The sequence below is a fragment of the Gallus gallus genome, chromosome 9 (genome assembly GCF_016699485.2).
Source record: "Gallus gallus isolate bGalGal1 chromosome 9, bGalGal1.mat.broiler.GRCg7b, whole genome shotgun sequence".
Classification (NCBI taxonomy): Eukaryota; Metazoa; Chordata; class Aves; order Galliformes; family Phasianidae; genus Gallus; species Gallus gallus.
In genome coordinates, this window is record NC_052540.1 from 12,556,005 (window position 1) to 12,574,455 (window position 18,451).

At 37.2% G+C, this 18,451-nt stretch overlaps 1 protein-coding gene across 6 annotated transcripts in view; it reads left to right on the plus strand.

Annotated features, from left to right (window-relative positions):
• Positions 1-18,451, plus strand: part of ATP13A3 (ATPase 13A3) — a 55,812-nt gene that overhangs the window by 30,925 nt on the left and 6,436 nt on the right. For all 6 annotated transcript variants that reach the window (XM_046898496.1, XM_015291596.4, XM_046898497.1 and 3 more), the window contains 22 exons: positions 468-599; positions 1,557-1,736; positions 3,245-3,402; positions 3,923-4,111; positions 5,000-5,061; positions 5,629-5,779; positions 6,214-6,330; positions 7,263-7,280; positions 7,397-7,550; positions 7,636-7,756; positions 8,523-8,647; positions 9,436-9,614; positions 10,082-10,204; positions 10,287-10,366; positions 10,951-10,993; positions 11,092-11,201; positions 12,044-12,140; positions 12,703-12,775; positions 13,668-13,845; positions 14,489-14,676; positions 15,713-15,801; positions 16,225-16,305. In XM_046898496.1, the coding sequence (XP_046754452.1) occupies positions 468-599; positions 1,557-1,736; positions 3,245-3,402; positions 3,923-4,111; positions 5,000-5,061; positions 5,629-5,779; positions 6,214-6,330; positions 7,263-7,280; positions 7,397-7,550; positions 7,636-7,756; positions 8,523-8,647; positions 9,436-9,614; positions 10,082-10,204; positions 10,287-10,366; positions 10,951-10,993; positions 11,092-11,201; positions 12,044-12,140; positions 12,703-12,775; positions 13,668-13,845; positions 14,489-14,676; positions 15,713-15,801; positions 16,225-16,305 (2,648 nt within the window). The remainder of the gene's footprint in view (positions 1-467; positions 600-1,556; positions 1,737-3,244; positions 3,403-3,922; positions 4,112-4,999; positions 5,062-5,628; positions 5,780-6,213; positions 6,331-7,262; positions 7,281-7,396; positions 7,551-7,635; positions 7,757-8,522; positions 8,648-9,435; positions 9,615-10,081; positions 10,205-10,286; positions 10,367-10,950; positions 10,994-11,091; positions 11,202-12,043; positions 12,141-12,702; positions 12,776-13,667; positions 13,846-14,488; positions 14,677-15,712; positions 15,802-16,224; positions 16,306-18,451) is intronic.

Below are 18,451 nucleotides of genomic sequence, written 5' to 3' on the forward strand. Positions count from 1 at the left end.
CTCGGGTATGTGGTTATCACTGTAATGTCTTCCTTGATCTAAAGAGGTGCATGCATTGGATTTCCATTGCATTTTATTAACCAGCAGAGGCTGCAATTGATTTCTGGACTTCCGCTCATTTGGATACCACAATAGCTGAAGATTATTGGGTTACAATGTGTGATACTGTTTTGTAAGACATGCCTTTCTGTTGTACTTCTTTCTTTTTAGTGAACTTTATTTAATCTTCTGTATGAGCTTGACTATTTTCATTTGTTAGATAAACTATAGCCCTATGCTCCAGAACTTAATCTGTAATGGCACTGGCTTTATCAGTGTGTTTGGGGTTTTTTTTGCCTCTTTTCAAAGAATTTTCAAAATGCCACTAATAAAATGGAACACAGCATTAAATATCACCAACTGGGTATGAGCTGTGTGGATCTATGGTGACAGTTTTCAGGTAAACTTGTTTGTGTTCTTACACTTAGAAATTGAAGAAATCCTTTCTACCGATCTTGTGCCTGGAGATATCATGTTGATTCCATCTAATGGGACGATTATGCCCTGTGATGCAGTACTTCTCAGTGGTACTTGTATCGTGAATGAAAGCATGTTAACAGGTAAAGTAAACTTGTTATGCTTGTATGGCTGAAGACATTTTTTACCTGTTGGCATGCTTATCTTGTAGCTTGCTCTGCAGAAGTGAGTATATTTATTTTGCTTCAAATACGTATGTTCCTGCCATTGCTTGCACTCGTAAGTACTTATGCACTTAATGCAACAGATATCTGGTACAGTTTGGCAGCTCCAAAAATGATTAATCATTTCTTGTTGAAAAGTTTTGTTCTTAAGAGGGAGTCCTCCTGCCTCTTGACTTGGTGTTCTCAGTGCAGATTGAATTCTACAGTGCGTTTCTTCAAAAAAATTTAGCACAAACTTTTTAACTGTTTCCAGGGTGATGGTAGTGACTGTTCTACTCTGTTTCTTAAACAAATTATTACCTCAATAAGTTTGTGCCTGCATGTTCTGAAACCAGAAACCTGATGTCGTTGTCAGATAGTTTCAATGAATAGAATGGCCTTCTTCTTGTTCCTAGGATAATATGGCCAAGGTGGCAGCATTTAGAAAATTGCAGTTCAGAGATGGTGTGTTTCATCATGTTCAGTTCCTTGAATATATCCAAGCCTCTTGCTGCTGCTAGCAACAGATAAAATTGCTTGCTGCCCTGATGTGAATATACTCTGTCACCAAAGGAGATCAGAATAATTTCCTTCAACTTCTAGTTTTTCTGAGTAAAGATTAGGTAATGCATTGCAGTAGGAGAAGGAAGCTCATCCTGTTTTCTTTGTGAACTGTATTTGCACTCCTCTGAATTCAAGTAAGAGGGACTAATTCTGTATTGGAAAATAGAGAATAAGATTAGGTAGAATTTTGATAAGGAGCCTGGTGAGCTGAAGTTGATAGGTGAAAGACTGCCTAATACCTGTGTTGAAGTGAGATTATACGTTTCCACTTGAAATCATGAAGGGAAGATGTCTATTCTTTGATTTTGCTTAGATATTGTTTGTCCATTTAAGGTGAAAGTGTTCCTGTCACGAAGATTAATCTACCAAATCCTTCAGAGTTCCCAAAAGCAACGGGAGATGAAATATACAACCCGGAAGCTCATAAGCGACATACTTTGTTTTGTGGAACCAATGTGATCCAAACCCGTTTTTATACCGGAGAATTAGTCAAAGCTCTGGTAGTGAGAACAGGTATAGACTTTTAAGTTTATCACTTATAACACTCAGTTTTGTAGGTGCACAACAAGTGATATTTAATTTCATTGCACTCAATGTTGCTAAAGCATGGATAAATGATTATACCCCAACTAATTTGATGAATGCCTGTTACAGTGCTAACAGAGCTAGATAATGGTATGGCAAGAATCTGTTGGCAGACAAAAAAATGAATCAGTCTTCAGCATTAATTTAGAACCTAGTTGTATGCATTTTCAAACCCTTTACATATCTTCTTACAGTGTGTTGCACTATGTATGCCTCTTTTCAGAGATTTAGGATTCTGTTGGATTGGGTTGATGGTGGGGAGTCACTTATTCTGGTGGAGTTGTTGACAATGCAAAATGCTTTTCTTGCCCGTAGTTTGTCAATGCACATAACACTTGCCTAAGAAACTCGAGCATTTTTTTCTATTACAGAAGTGATTATTCATACTAGTATTTTAAAGCTTTGGCTTTTGATAGATAGCTGCTTCTGTTAAAAACGACACCGACTGTAGTAGTTGGGGGTTCTGTTTTATGAAGGTGGTCTTGAATTACAAAGCATTTGTGATTAAATACTCTGTTACATAATGGCATGCTGAACTCTGAACAGGTCCATGGTTTCTATCCTGCAGTAATAAATTCAAAGCCCAGAGGCTTCAAGTCTTGTTCATCTTGTAATGAGCTCATCCTCTTCAAGGCTGTTGCAGTACCTCCATTTTTCTGGTAGAATTTTGTATGCCAAATGTTGGCATGGAGAGCTCAGTGTTTCCTGTAATGCACACAGACTTAAGAGAAACTATCAAGGAGCCAGTAGACCCAACAATTGTATTGAGGTTGTAGTAGTAGACTTCGAAGTCTAAGCATATATACATTTGTTCAGGCATACAAGACTTGGCACCAGTGTTGGACTTCCCTTATTTTGAGGCAAAAGATCAGAGAAAATCTCAGGGTGTCTGGTCATCTGACTAAGCCACAAGTTTGGTCTCCTATCTTAAGTATCTAAATGTGATCGAGAGGTTGATTTCTCTAAAAGATAACTCATTGCTCTGCAGTTTTCTTGTGAATCCTTTTTTTTTTTTCCTGGTTATTAACGGACCTTATGGAGACTTACCATTTAAGTACTAAAAGTTGGTCTTTATGAATGACTTGGTTTTCTTTTTACAAGGACTGACACAGTTAGCCAACTGGTATATACACCCCCTAGGTCTGCACTGTGAGGGACAAAATACAGTACAACAAACTCTTTCAGGCCAAACCATTTGAATGTTTACTGCCCTTGTAGAAGAGGGATAGATTTAAATCAGCTCAGTGCTCTTGCCATAGGAGAGAAGCACTTAGTATGAGCACTGTAATTAAAGTGTTGCAAAACATCTGCTACTGTCTATTGAGAAACAGTCTTAATGAAATGAGTAGCTTAAGGGTTTCATTGAGGTTTTTAATATATTTGAAAAGCTTTGTTCTTGTGTATGCATCTAATAAGTCACTCCTTTTTGTTTCTAGGCTTTAATACTGCTAAAGGACAGCTTGTTCGTTCCATACTGTATCCAAAGCCAACTGATTTTAAACTCTACAGAGATGCCTACTGGTTTCTCCTGTCTCTGGTGGTGGTGGCAGGCATTGGGTTTATTTACACAATTGTCAATAGCATCTTAAATGAGGTATGCTGTCATCTCACTGTACTTATGTCCAGAACCACCTGGGAACAAGAAAAACAAGCCTACTGAGAATAAGATTCAATAAAAAAGCAGAATATGAATATCTTATGATGTAATTTGAGTGGGTTACCGAGCCAATCTTCTTTTACCTTTTGGACATAAGATTGCTATCTGTCTGATTCTCAGCTGAAAGAAATTTCAAACAATAAATCTAAAATGTGCTATGGGTGAAAAATCCCAATTAAGAAGTCACTAACTGATAGCTCTAATTATTTTCTCTCAATTTTTTGCATTATTCAGTCAGTGCTTTAAAGCTTCACTGGGGAAAGTGAAAACTTGAAGTTATGGCTTGAGGATATGTTAGGAGTGGATTATCATGGCTGTTTATGGTGGGTGAAGATTATGCTAGGTTTCTAGGCACTCCAAATCCTGTTATCCTAGGGAAAGCACAGCACTTTTGCTGAGAGTGAGAGGACACTTCAGTGAGATAGTTCTTGTTCATTAACTTTGATCTCTATTGCAGGTCCCAGCTCATACCATCGTCATTGAGTCTCTTGACATTATCACTATCACGGTGCCTCCAGCACTCCCTGCTGCCATGACTGCTGGCATCGTTTATGCTCAAAGGCGGCTGAAAAAAATTGGCATCTTCTGCATCAGCCCTCAAAGGATAAATATTTGTGGCCAGCTGAATCTTGTGTGTTTTGATAAGGTTGGTTGAACTTTGAAACTTAGGGTTGCTACCTGAGGAGGCAGTGTGTAATAAGAGGGAATTCATATATACTAGCGACTACTGAGAAATGCATTACTTCCATATGAGTGTAGGCCACCTGTTAACTGCCAGGTATTCGACGTTTACCAACAGTTACCTCACTCAATTTAAGATCTGCTCTAAAAAGTTTATATAATACACAAATCTTGTTTCACCTAAAGGCTTCCAAATTCTGACTAACTACTGACACCCCAATATTATGAGGGTTTGGGATGATAAGAGTTCTGTTTTGCACAAAGGCATCTGGAAAATTGAACTGTGAAGTCAAGCTGGTTTCTCATATGAAGTTACTTAAATGAAGAATCACACCAATGTTTTAACGGAAGCACAGTTGAAAGACAGTAATACCTGTAGCCAGAATCCTCTGGTTTTCTTCTTGGATTTTTATCTGAAATCTTAAGAATCCACACTGAACTTACTATTTTCCCTGCAAATATTTTTATAATGTTGTAAATGTGTTTCAGCTGATGTTTTAATCATGTAGGAGAGCAGCACTAAGGTTCAGTGTCTGTTTTCTGCTGCCTCCGCTCTCCAAATATAGAGAATACTGAGCTATCATGTCAGGATTTTAAAGATCTGTTACTTTGGTCCTTGAGTCGGTGCCCGGTTGTTTTCAATGCTTTTTAAGGTTTCGTAACAAGACTGGAGCCTAGTTACTAGCAAAAAGCTAATAGGTAGCTGCTTGTAGTTTCAGTTTTTAAGTGAAGATGAAATAAAATCTATTCTTCAGGTGCGATATAGCTCATTAACTGTGAATTTTTTCTTTACTTGAGGATAACTTCATTCTGAAATCTTTTTTTCTTACACCTCCCTTGGTTTATTTTGCAGACTGGCACACTTACTGAGGATGGCTTGGATCTCTGGGGAATTCGGCGGGTGGAAAATGCTCGGTAAGGATAGCAGCTGATAGCAGATTTGATATTCAGTTGTTCTGTAACAGCTTCGGCAGAGGAAGATTTAATTTGAGCTCCTATGTTTACATTTCCGTTGGAAGCTGTAGGAATGCAACTGAAAACATGTTTTAGATGTACTGAAAATTATAAATCTGAAGAGGATGGGGGAGAATTTAATCAGTTAAAATCTGAGATCTCATTAGCTTCATACTGTTGAAACAATGTAGTTAAAATATAGCATGTTTCTTCAACACGGCCCTCCTAGTGATGACTTTTGGGGCTGCTGAGATGAATTGACTTAACTAATTGAATTAAAGTGACAAAGCCTCTGTAGAAGGGGAATCAAAGTAGAGTATGAATTAATATTTTTGAATAAGCTGGGAGAAGTTTTGACTATTTCTAAAGGTTCCGGCCCAGAGTCTAGATCGGTCTTCTGTGATGTGTGAAAATAGAAGTGAAGAAACTTGTGCAGTCAATTATCCTCTGTTAATCTAAACAAACCTTTTGAATTGGCTCATAGTAAATAATTACAGCGCTAAGTATGTTATAACTTCATTGTTTTAGTTTCCTTTTGCCGGAAGAGAGGGTTTGCAGTGAGAGCTTGCTGAAGTCTGAGTTTATTGCTTGCATGGCAACTTGTCATTCCCTTACTAAAATTGAAGGGGTGCTTTCTGGGGATCCGCTCGATCTGAAGATGTTTGAAGCAATAGGTTGGGTAAGTGTTTCTTTGATTCAGTATAAGTAACCATTTTATGTTTGTTTTTAAGTAAGTGTCAAATACAAGCTATGGTACTGTGTGACATTGTAATGTAAAAGTTGATAATGCTTATCTGTCAACGTGGCAAGGAGGTCTTAACCTGGAAGTGTTTCTAAAATGTACGCTGTGCAACAATTCATAGAAATGAAAAAAGATGTGAGCGGCTCATTTACTGCTTTCTGAGGATGAAAGGATTGCAGCCAAGTTTTACTGTGTACAGTTAACTCATAAAATAGCTAAATGAGCCTTAGGTTGACTGCTACATTAGGACATTGAGCTTTCACAGCGAATCACTGCGCTTTGGGCTCGTGTCCAACAGTGTTATTTTCCTGAAAATTACGAAAAAATAGAAGTTAATGAATGCATTAAAAACAACCAACTAATTCATACAGATTTTAGAAGAAGCAACAGAAGAGGAAACAGCACTTCATAATCGAATCATGCCAACGGTGGTGCGACCTTCAAAACAACTTTTTCCAGAATCCAAGCAAGCAACTAACGAAGAAATGGTATGCAGATACACAGCATTTTGTCAAATTAAACTAACCCTCTGAGTTACACAAATATGTTTTAGTATATGCTGACCTGGCTGATGTTATTCAGACACTATTGAAATTGTTTGGTGATTTTTCTTGATGGCAAGGATTGAGAAGACGTGTTTTAAATGCTGTTGCAAAAAGTGGCTCAGCATATGGTGCTGTAGTAGATAAGCAGGCTGATTGCCAGTGTTGTTACCACAATAGACTGGTTATAGAGTGCCATAATTCTTTTTTGAGTTTAGACATTTGAATAGTAGTATCATTACCAAATTCTTAGTGTGCTAATAAAGGGCTTAGGCGAGCTTACCTTGGTTCTTACCAATGTTGTATCTTTAGAGATGCATGTTTTAATGTCAGTGCTGAGTTAAATAAAATGTACTTGGGATGTTATTATACACCAGGAATGCAAGCAAGAACTCTACCCAGAATATCACAGAGTAAGATAGCAGGAGGATATATAGCAAGTTCGTTGCTCTGTGAGTCTTCTGCAGTGGCTCGAAGCCTTTTTGTTGTTCAGAACTCAGTGTACACACACAGCAGTTACTGCTGTGCAGTAGCTGACTGAGAACATTCTTGGAATTTACTACATGACTTTTGTGTTGTTCCATAATAATGACATCATTCTGAAATGCTTTACTACTTTAATAATTTATGTGGTTTAAGTGGACACAGGTTTGACTGAAAAGTCTTGCAAATTCTAATCCAGATCTAATATATCTCAATTAAAGTAAAAGGTACTAAACGAGTACAGTATATCCATATTCATCATTTGTGGAATCCATTACAAATGTAATGTGACTGAGAGTGCTGTATGAGTTGGTTTAGCAGTTGATGTTTAAGTACTTTGTATCTGGAAAAATCCTTGATATTTACAGGAATTCTGTTTTGTTTTTTTTTTTTAGGAATTATTTGAGCTTTCGGTAAGTGTTATTTGTTTTCTTCTTCAATAAATCATCTATTCAATAAATCACCTTCTTTTGTATTTCTCACAGTTTGTGGCTGTAACCCTTTTCTTCTTCTGTTCCATGTTACACAGACCAGTTATGAAATTGGGATTGTGCGCCAGTTTCCATTTTCTTCAGTTTTGCAACGCATGTGCGTAATAGCGAGAATTCTTGGGGAGAAGAGAATGGATGCTTATATGAAAGGCGCCCCTGAAGTGATTGCAAGCTTGTGCAAGCAGGAAACAGGTAAGGGAACAACCTGTTTTTTCTCTTGTGCAGTTCAGCTGTGGTATGACTAATTTTAATAACTCTTAACTTGACCTTTTTAAAGTTCCTGTTGACTTTGAGAGTGTCCTGGAAGAATACACTAAGCAGGGCTTCCGAGTTATTGCTCTTGCTCACAGAAAATTGGAGTCTAAACTTACATGGCACAAAGTTCAGACTATTAATAGGTAAGAGTGGCTTTGCTTTTTATTTTTTTTTCTTTTAGCTAAATAACACCTTTAAAAGGCTTTAAAAACTGCATGCTTTGAAGTAATCCTGTTATGCTTACTTTGGTTTAAATCCAATTACTCTTCTTTAGCTTGTTTTTGTCTTGCTGTGCAGTTCTGTACGTTCATTAATTGAACCCTGAGCAATACATAGGAACTTAAGGAAGTCTTCCTCTAATAGCATTACAAAAATTTACAGTGGCAGTAGCATACACAAGACCTGTAAATGCATTGGGTTTCGTGTGAAATGAAGTTAAGGAGTCACTTAATTAGCTAACAGCTGCTAATCTCCCTAACTTTGGCAATTTAGTGTGGTAGTTTGTATGTTCTGGTTCAGCTAATTGGGAAATTAGACATCCGTTCTAAGCAATTTAAGATTTGACTGTGAATGCTGTCTCAGAGCATTTTTTCCAAGACTTGGCTTTTTTTGGGGGAATGTAAGATCTTTTAGAAAGGGTTCTGATTGAAAAACCATACAGTTGTGCATGAGAAGAAACAACACTTCCTTACACTGGTTTTTGTTGTTATTTTAAGTGCAAACAAAGGGAATGAGCATAAAGGAATGGAGATGATGGTATTCTCTTGGATCGCTTTTAAAAAGTGAATTCTTCACACTTTGCACAGTAAAAATAAATGTCTCTTTAATTTGATAAGCATAAAATCAGGTTCTTTATGTCAAATAATTGTAATTCTTCCAATGTTCTTTTCCTTGCCTCCTTTCATACAGAGATGCTATTGAAAGTAACATGGATTTTATGGGGTTAATTATAATGCAAAACAAGCTAAAGCAAGAAACCCCTGCTGTACTTGAAGATTTGCATAAAGCCAACATTCGCACTGTCATGGTTACAGGTTAGCATGTAAACATTCATATAACAGGGAAAAAGAAGTAATTTTTGAACAGATTTATTTTGAATATAGTGTATGAAATAACAAAATTAGTGTTGATACACTGGGATTATGCTGTGTTATGCAACAATGAAGTTTCGAAGCTATTAAGAAACTACACATCATTTTGGTTGAGAGGTGCTTTGGTAAGTCAGAGGTCTGAAATCAGTAAGGGGTTAATTCTACTTTGTAGAATTAACATATTAACATGTTACTTCTTATTGAATTGAAGGATGAAAAGCCTTCCATGTCCTTGGACTAGGCAAAAGGTCAGCTCTAATCTCATAACTGGCTTTTAGCAGGAGTTCGTACTGCATGACCTCCTGAGGGTCCATCCCTTATAGTACATTTCTTCATTGTTATTATTATTAAGAATGGCTTCTTAACCTGCTTGTGGCTTGGGTTTGTCTGTGCTGTGTTTTCTGTGTAACATTGGTCTTTTGTAAGTCACAAGTATTACAACTTGTAATATACAGGATAGACAAATACGGAGTTGTAATTGGGTGGCAATAGAACTCTGAGTTTGTCTTGTATGAACCATTTTTAACTGGGAGTGATGATAGTGAGTGAAGGAATGTAAGGGATATAATATGACATCTGCCTGTGGACTTGTTTTACTCTAAGGATGTCACGGGTATGTTAAACAGCCTTCCTCCTGCTTTAGAACTGGCTTAGTTAGCTTTATCTTTTATGTTGAATATGGATGTATTGATCCTTTAACTCAAACCTTTCAAAATGCAATTCATTCACAGGAGATAACATGTTAACTGCTATCTCTGTGGCCAGAGATTGTGGAATGATACTACCTCAGGATAAGGTCATTATTGCTGAAGCACTACCTCCAAAGGATGGGCAGGCTGCCAGAATCAACTGGCATTATGCAGATACCCTCGCAAGATGCACTAGTTCATCACCAGCCATAAACTCAGAGGTAATTTGATTGTAGTTGTGCCCTTGGGGTATAAACACTTATTTATGCTATTCAGTTTCTCTTTGTCCCCCAGCTTTTTATTATTCTGTTGAATAGTAGGTCTGCCATTAAGTGGCAAATTTAAAGTGCTGTACTATTTAAGTGGCAGACCTTAAAATATTGGAAAGTAGTAGAACAACTTGGGGAGCTGGTTTTTAACTTGTTCTTAACTTCTCTGCAAGATTTGACATTTTAGCTGTGCAGATGTGTTTTTTTTTTTCTAGTTTTCAATTTAAGTCTGCTTTAGCTACATGTTATGGAAACATTAAGCCAAGTGTTCTTGTTATTAAATAATTGATCTGATAGAATGAGATTTTCTTTAAAGTGAAGCTCGTAGAAGCCTTCACTAGAGTGAAAAATCCTCAAGATTATTATTATTATACTGTGTTGAATGCACTACAGCTAGAATATTAAACTACTTTTGATAGGATATTCCAGTTAAATTGGTCCATGAAAGTCTTGAGGATCTTCAGGTGACCAAATACCATTTTGCAATGAATGGAAAGTCATTTGCGGTGATTTTGGAACATTTTCAGGACCTGGTACCCAAGGTGAGCATTATACTTGAATGTGGGCACTCTTAATGAGGAACTGGCTCGGTCTTTTGAGCACTAAGAAATTTCTGTCTTTCAGCTTGTGTTACATGGCACTGTGTTTGCTCGCATGGCTCCTGATCAGAAAACTCAGTTGGTGGAAGCTTTACAAAATGTAGAGTAAGTATTTCTTTGAGTATAGAAGGGGGTAGCGGTTTGACAGGGTGTTCTGTGTGATGAGGAAAAAAAAATCTGATGCGTGCTGATAGCTGTTACACCAAATGAAAAAGATTGAGGTAAGGTAACTTCATAGGGTTGTTGAACAAGCCCATTAGCTGAGCTCAATGAGAGTACCACCATCTGCTGGTTAGTTGTGAATATGTAAGTCGTACAAGCTTTGTGAAATTGTAAGTGATGAACAGCTAAACTAAGGATTAGCTTTATAAAAACGTATCTGTATAAAACAGTAGAGAAGTATCAGCTTCTTAGGATAAAGATGCTTTAACTTTCTTGGAATGATGGAGAGCTAATAACTATTATTGATTTGATTGAACTGGCTAAGTCACATTACCTTTGTTTCCTTCCTTGTATGTATAATGGAAACACTAATTGCTTTTATCACCAAGGATCACTTAGGTTTTTACAAACCCTGAATATATCAAATAATATAAAATGAATTTAATTTAATTCATTTAATGAATTCAGTCAAATGGACCGTGATTGGGGAACAATCCAGAATCCTAACATCTATTTGTTTTCTGTAGTTACTATGTGGGCATGTGTGGAGATGGTGCAAATGACTGTGGTGTAAGTACATTTTTATTTTTGCATACAGAACCGCTCAATTAGATTTTACAGCTGAAAACATGTTTTAAAACATTCTCTATTTCAATACGAATTGGCAGGCACTAAAGAGGGCACATGGTGGTATATCTTTGTCTGAACTTGAGGCTTCTGTGGCATCACCATTCACTTCCAGGACACCCAGTATTTCCTGTGTGCCAAAGCTGATCAGGTAATGCCAGCATGAACATAAATGTATCCATGTAACTCATTCTATATATTCTGTGTTAATAACATGTTTGATGTTATAGTAGGCACGGCTGAATTAAAGGACAAACCCAACGTTTTTAGTAGTTATTTCTTTACTGAAAGTGATTTGAATAAGGAGTTGCAGTAGCATGATTATTTTGTTTTAAATCCTGTCCATGTAAAGCTCATTTCAAGAGAGGGTTCTACAATTTAGTACCTAATTTGATGTCTTGGTTGCTACTGAAGTTCCCATGAAGTTTCCATTACCACTTACCAATTGTAAGTGGTAAAATTCTTGAGATGGCCTTGCTTCTCAGCACCATATTAAGTTGAAAACAAGTTTCCTCTGTGGGGTTTGACCAATTTTTGATTCTAGAATTTGGAATGTAGTTAGTAGTTTTAGATAGAGGTCAGCCAGAGAAAAATCTGTTTTAATCTGTATGGAACTGACGAAGTTGTGCCTTTGCAGAAGCATGTCTGAAGCTGGCAATTGTGAATGCATTTTCACTCAATCCACATAGTAAACATGTGCTGTATAGAAACATTTGCCAACAGACTTTCATTTTAAAAGCTTTGTTGGAAAACCACGTGAAATCAAAAAACATTGCAGTGTGGTGGTGGCTCAGTTCAGAGGGCATACTCACAGCTCTGCACCTGGAAGTGTACCATTCTGACCCTCCTTTTCTCTCCATGTGTCTGAGCACTCTGTCTTCACCCTAGTGTCTTTCAAAAGGCTTGCTGATATGTTTAATTGCAGTTAATTAAACTGAAGTTTCTGCTTGCTTGTAAAGCTTTTTAGTCACATGATTGCATTTGTTTTGATAGGGAAGGCCGTGCTGCTTTAATAACTTCCTTCTGTGTATTCAAATTCATGGCATTATACAGCATTATCCAGTACATCAGCGTTACTCTGCTATATTCTGTAAGTATTTAGCTATGATTAAGTAATGTCGATGTAATTCAGATTTGAAAGCTGATACTTATAAACTGTTGCAAGTCTCTTTGAATACACAATAATCACATTCAAAACTCTTTCTTTAGATTAAAAGCAGTGTTAGTCACAGTACTTGCTTTTTAATGCTGTTTGAAAAACATGCTGTGTGTGTTTTAAGAAGGCAATAGTTAATGTCTGTGAAAAGAAAATCTCTACAGTTGGAAGTCCAAAGAAGTTGACTGAAAATGCATTAAATTATAAAAATACATTATTTAAAAAAGGATCAGCTTTAAATTACAAAAAAAAAAAAAAAAAAAAAAAAAAGACCACCTTAGGCTTCTTGAAACTGGAATTTTCATGTATTCATACTTCGGGAATTGATCTGTGAATTGTACAATACTCAAGATCTGCAGGTTAAGGAAGCCAGCTTGGAAAGAGACTGATTTGTTATAGAGTACGACTTATGGAAGTAGTGCAGGAAGAGTTTCACTGTAAGATGCTTCTTGGTGTTGAAGCAGTTACTGATGTTTAGGTTATTATTTCTCTCTAGATCCTGAGCAATTTGGGAGACCACCAGTTTCTCTTCATTGATTTGGCAATCATTTTGGTGGTGGTATTCACTAGTAAGTATTATGCTGAACTACTGCTAGTGGCTTCTGTGAAGCAGTGTTTGCGTTGTCAGATTTTCTTTAACCACTTACTGCTCGTTGGAATAAGCACTGTGATGTGCAGTTAAGATGTTACAACTGTTACGATATCTGTATTAGAAAAATAACAATAACCATTGTACTGAATCAGATTCACCTGTAGTTTGTGATATGTCCTTATGCAAGAAGCAGATCATGGGCATGAGCTTAGAAAGGCAGTTCTTCACAGTACAGGAAGTCAGAAATCTGGCCTGATTTGAGGAAGTTGCTGGAATCAAAACAGTATTTGTTCTTTCTCAAATGTTTTGACTTCTTGCCTTATTAGGTGAACTTCTATCCAGAAAGCATTACGCTTACAAACTCTCATCTAGTGAAGTACTTAATTTCACCTATGATCCTAGCACTCGGTTTACTGGTTAACATTAGAATTCTATTTTTCAAGCTCAGTGGAGCTGCTTCTTTGAAGTAATGGAGGACTACAACTGAGGAAGCTAGTTAATAAGTGCTTGCACCAGATAAATGGGAAGTTTGCTGTAGAACCATGCAATTGCCCTATCCGGAATTTGTCCAGTGTGCCAGTAACTGGCACACTGCCAGTTACTTGTCTCATGGTTTCTGTGTTGTCCCCAGCTGCCCTGTGCTGCAAGGGGCAACCAGCTTATAAATGGCACAGTGGCATTCATGTAGGGTGGTACAACCTTTGTTGGGTGGTTTCACGTTTGCAGTTTGGGACTTTGAAGGTAAATCTCATAAGTGTAAAGCTTGAGAGGTCACGAGCAAGCCATTTCAGTTCTGCAGAGTATAAACAGGATAACTCTTGGAAACCACAATGATGCGATAGATAGTGTGTATTTTTTTCCTTTTTCAGTGAGCCTGAACCCCGCTTGGAAGGAGCTAGTTGCGCGAAGGCCTCCATCAGGTCTTATCTCAGGTCCGCTTCTGTGCTCCGTTTTGTCTCAGATCATCATCTGCCTTGTTTTCCAAACATTTGGGTTTCTTTGGGTCAAGCAGCAACCCTGGTTTGAACGTTGGACTCCAGAATCTGAGTAAGTGTTTCAGTGATATTTTAAAGGATACAATATCAATCAGGAAGGGATCACCAGTAATGCTGTTGCATTTATCCACCATTTTGTAAGTGTAGCTTTTCTATGGCTACTCATTAGTCTGTACCTACAAGCATGTACCTAATATATAGGCGCTGTCCAGTGACTGAAGTGCAGGATTGGGTCAGAGCCAGGCTGCAGGGTCTGAAGATCCTTCAGGTCTGGGACATCTGAGGTCAACATTTGAAGTTCATGCTTCAGGCCTATTTTAACTCATTTATATTTATAAAATTTTGTTTTCCTGTTAGAGTTCCAGTAAATGATATTTCTGAAAATGAAAGCGGTTTCATAGTTTGTTACTTTGCAGTATTTTCTTACCTGTCTTCGGGGTTTGTATAAAGTGACAGTCCCTAAGCAGTTCATGAAGGGATTTTACAAGCTGAAAGCACAGAAGAAATTGAAACAGAATTCACAATTGCTACCTCCCTGCCTCAGGCTTGAGCTAGTTCTTACTATCTATAGTAGGTTTTCAGGATATGCTTTTTTAACCTACTGTAGTAATTTCTTTCATTACTCTTGCTAATAAATAGGATTCAGCCTTGTTTGGCTTTTCTTCTTAACTCAGTCTTATATGTTTATGTTGCAGTGCGTGTAATATATGGGATGCCACAAATATCAGCTCTGCACACAGTGGGAATGAGACTCTTGATGATGAACATAACATTAAAAATTATGAAAACACAACTTTGTTTTTTATATCCAGCTTTCAGTACCTCATAGTTGCAATTGTCTTTTCAAAAGGAAAGCCCTTTAGACAACCATGCTACAAAAATTGTAAGTCCTTTCTTACTATACACAGTTATGTATTTTAAGGTATCACATTATATGTAGTCAAGAAAAAAAATCCACGTCACTTTCTTTGCATGTACTCTTCCATGGCTTGCTTACAATTCTACGTGCCACTTCAGCAGCAATAGGGTTGCTAGGAGAACACAGTACAATTATCCTCTGATAATTATAGATGGAAATAGGGAAGTATCAAGCTGTGTATGGAGAAATTTGTGTTAATGGTTACTTTGTTTCTGTAAGACTAGAATATCTATGTCTTCAAAGTAAATTATGTAAAATATACCTTAAAAGAGGATGTGATTGAAAAATCCAGTTTACTTCAGTCAGCTGTGGCACCACGTGAAGTTTTCTCATTGACTTGTGGCATTTCTGGGAGGCTGTTATGACTGAACTCCTTGGTTTTTGCACTAACCTAATCTTAAATTTGTTGGCATGTATGTTTGCTGTATTTACTTGGTACTGTTAAAATATTTTCACAAATGTATCTGGTATATTGTAGTAGGTTACTACTTGACTAGACTGCAGAAATTTGAACTCATCACTGTTTTAAGCTCAGTAGTAGAAAACTGGGAAGAAATGCTCAGTAGAAAGTTGGGTGCTTATTTGTGATCTGGTAACAAGAGTTTTTATTTTCCTGTGGCTCCAAGTTTATAAGTGTAGACACAGATATAAGACTCTGTATGTCTGTACATCTATGTAAGTATATTCCAAAAATAAGGAGAAGATAAATTAACGTTGCCCAGCTGAAAGTTTGCCATAAATTTTCTTCTAAATCATTCTGACTTAATGTTTCTAAATAACCCCAACTCCAGCAAGTAAATACTTCAGTCTTTTTTGTTCTGTCTCTTTACAACTCTTAACACAGCTTATATTGCAAGAATATACCTGGGAGAAGATTATAGGTCAATAATACTTCCAGAGATTAGTAAACCTATGATATATGCAAGACCTCTCTAACACTCTGATCAAGGGATGGTCTGAATAAAATACTTCAAAATACTTTTTTTTCTTTCTTTTACAGTTCTATTTGTTACTTCTGTGGTAGTTCTTTATGTCTTCTTATTTTTCATCATGTTGCATCCCTCTGAACTTATTGACACGTCTTTTGAGGTAAGATTGAGCAGATGTGTCTGTACTTGTTGGGACAGCTGGCTGCCTCTTGGGGGAACCTGACCCCTCAGATTTTTAGCTTCTAATCTTGGGGCGGGGAGGTACTTCCCTTGATACCTGTGTACAGAGACAGAAGTGAAATGCTTAAATTAGTATCCCTCTTTCTTCTGAAACCTTCACATGGAATTTTCAACTGGATGAGTGATGAAAGACCTTAAAAGTGTTCTCAGAGAGATAACAAGCATGAGAAGCAGGATTCTGCAATAAGTATTAATATGCTTTATTACATCCAATTTTATGTACATATGCACTTGTGCATTTATTTACATGTACGTATGAATTTATAACTTGGAGCCAGTTTTGAATGCACGTTTTAACTACTGAATATATGTGGTGTTAACCTCTGGCAACTTCTTCTCACAGCTCGTATGTGTGCCATATGAGTGGCGCCTAAGAATTCTCATCATTGTTATTGTCAATGCAATTGTATCTGTGCTGATGGAGGTAAGAAATTCAAATGGAAAATGCTTACTGTTAAGTGTTTCTCCTAGGCTGTTGGTTTGTCTTTGGTTTAGGTTTGTTTAGGTTCCACAGCATGCCAGTGGAAGTGGAACAATGATTTTTAAATTTGCATTGCATATCATTGCTGTATAAAATTCTTAGGGAAGCCCATCTTCATACAGTTGCATCATACATGTATCTTACTGCTCAGAGTAATGCAGGTCTGTCTGTTTAACTGTATAATCTGATCTAAGTGCAAAAGTAGGGATGTTTGTGCAGATCTGCTCTTTTCAGTCCTGAGCTTGTCCAGCATCAGTAGTTTTGGATATTTTTACCTCCTCTGCTCTGATTCCATAGTTAACCTGGTCAGAATATCGCCCTGCCTTTCATCCAGGTACTCCTTCTTGTAGTTCCTAAGAATCTGTGTTAGTAGGGGCACATCTGCTAGATAGTCTGGATTCTTAGCCAGTCATTTACTCCTGTGGTTAGTTCTCTGTTAAAATGACTCCTTATTTCCAACCTGAATACATTTGGGTTTTGGTCGCAGCCAGTAGTTATTATTTTAATTCTGCAAGACGAAAAAACCTTTAAACATTACCTTAGCCACTACAATTATTTGTTTTAATGTAAAACATTTTCTGCAGCTTCTGGTCAGTGTTTCCATTACTATGTGAGGGATTGCTATTAAGGTAACTAGAATAATTTTTGCTTGGATCAGACTGCTTTGGCCTTTGAAGATGACTACAGCATTAATATTCTTTCCAGCTGACTAAGTTTTCCCTTCTATTCACAACATTAAAAGTAACATCAACCAAAGTTCTTGGAATACTTTATCAAGGCTTTGAGTTCAGAATGTTGTTCCGAATATAAATTGCAAGGTATATTATTATATTCCCCCCTATTGGAACACAGATTTCATTGTTTTTGCATAAGTGTTAATAACCTGGGCTTTGTGTTGATAGATAGATAGAAACAAGTTGTAGTTACAGTTTTCAGCTCAATGATAAACTTATGGAAGGAAATAAATTAAACTTAACTTGCAGCTGAAAAAAGCTTTGTTCTGCAGAGGATCTTTCCAACTTCTGTACGGTCTACAGATATTTCACAAGAGCTCAGTTAGTAAGACTGATTTATCACAGTGTGTTCCTCCACATCGTATGTGTCTCTTGAGGAAAAATGTTCATAAGGTTCCTCTCTGGGCCTTGTCAGTTGCCACATCAGTCTGTAAGCCTCTGAGCTTCTAGTAAACGTGACCTAAGCGATGTATTTCCTGTAAAGCATTTGCTTTCACCAAGTATTTCGAAGCACATCTCCTCTTCTTCGTCTGCAAGTTTTAGTTGGTATCTTTTCTAGTTACTTTCGTTAGCAAAACTTTTTCTTAAGGTGATGTGTCACATTCCTTTAAAATCGATTTTTCTATTTTTCTTGTTGCACATGCTGTAGTAATGGAATAGAGTCATGGAATTTAGTTTTCTTGACATTATTTGGATGTGTTGCACCTGACTTTCTAAGCCTACTTTTTCCTCTTTCACTGTTAGCTGAGTAGTTTCTTTAGACACCTGTTCTTTTTTCTGCTGAGACTAATTCCTTGGTAACTGGCCAGTAAATGCTTCATTGTGATGAGGTACAGGGAAAGACTGGATGTATCTTCTCTTGTCACGCTTCCTATTTGATGCTCTTCTCTCTGATCCTGTGTAGTTTAGTTGTTTCTAAAGCAAGAATGAGTTCAAAATGTGCTTGTCCCAAACCTGTTTTCTGAAATGCTTTGTGAAACTTCTGCTCTTTCCATGGGTATGCCAGACTAGATGTGCAAAGCGTTGCACGTTCTTTGTACCAGGCATTAAAATCTGTTATAGAAGTCCAATTAGTCAGCTCCCTTTTTTCAATGGCAGAACTTAGGCAACTGTTAAACACAGATTCTGTTTAAAGATCAGAGAGTCATAGGCTTAAGGCCCTGAATGCCATGGGTTCTCACACCTTCATAGCTGAGTTTTGGTCATATGGGAATAATTAGATACGCAGAGTAGAGTGCTCGCCTTCTGCCCTCTGCTCCAACATCTGAAACAGCTCCTGCTGGTGGCTCAGATTTGGCACCTTCTGGAAGCTGTTCTGTGCAAGCCACTGGTGTTTAAAACAGACAGATAAAGCA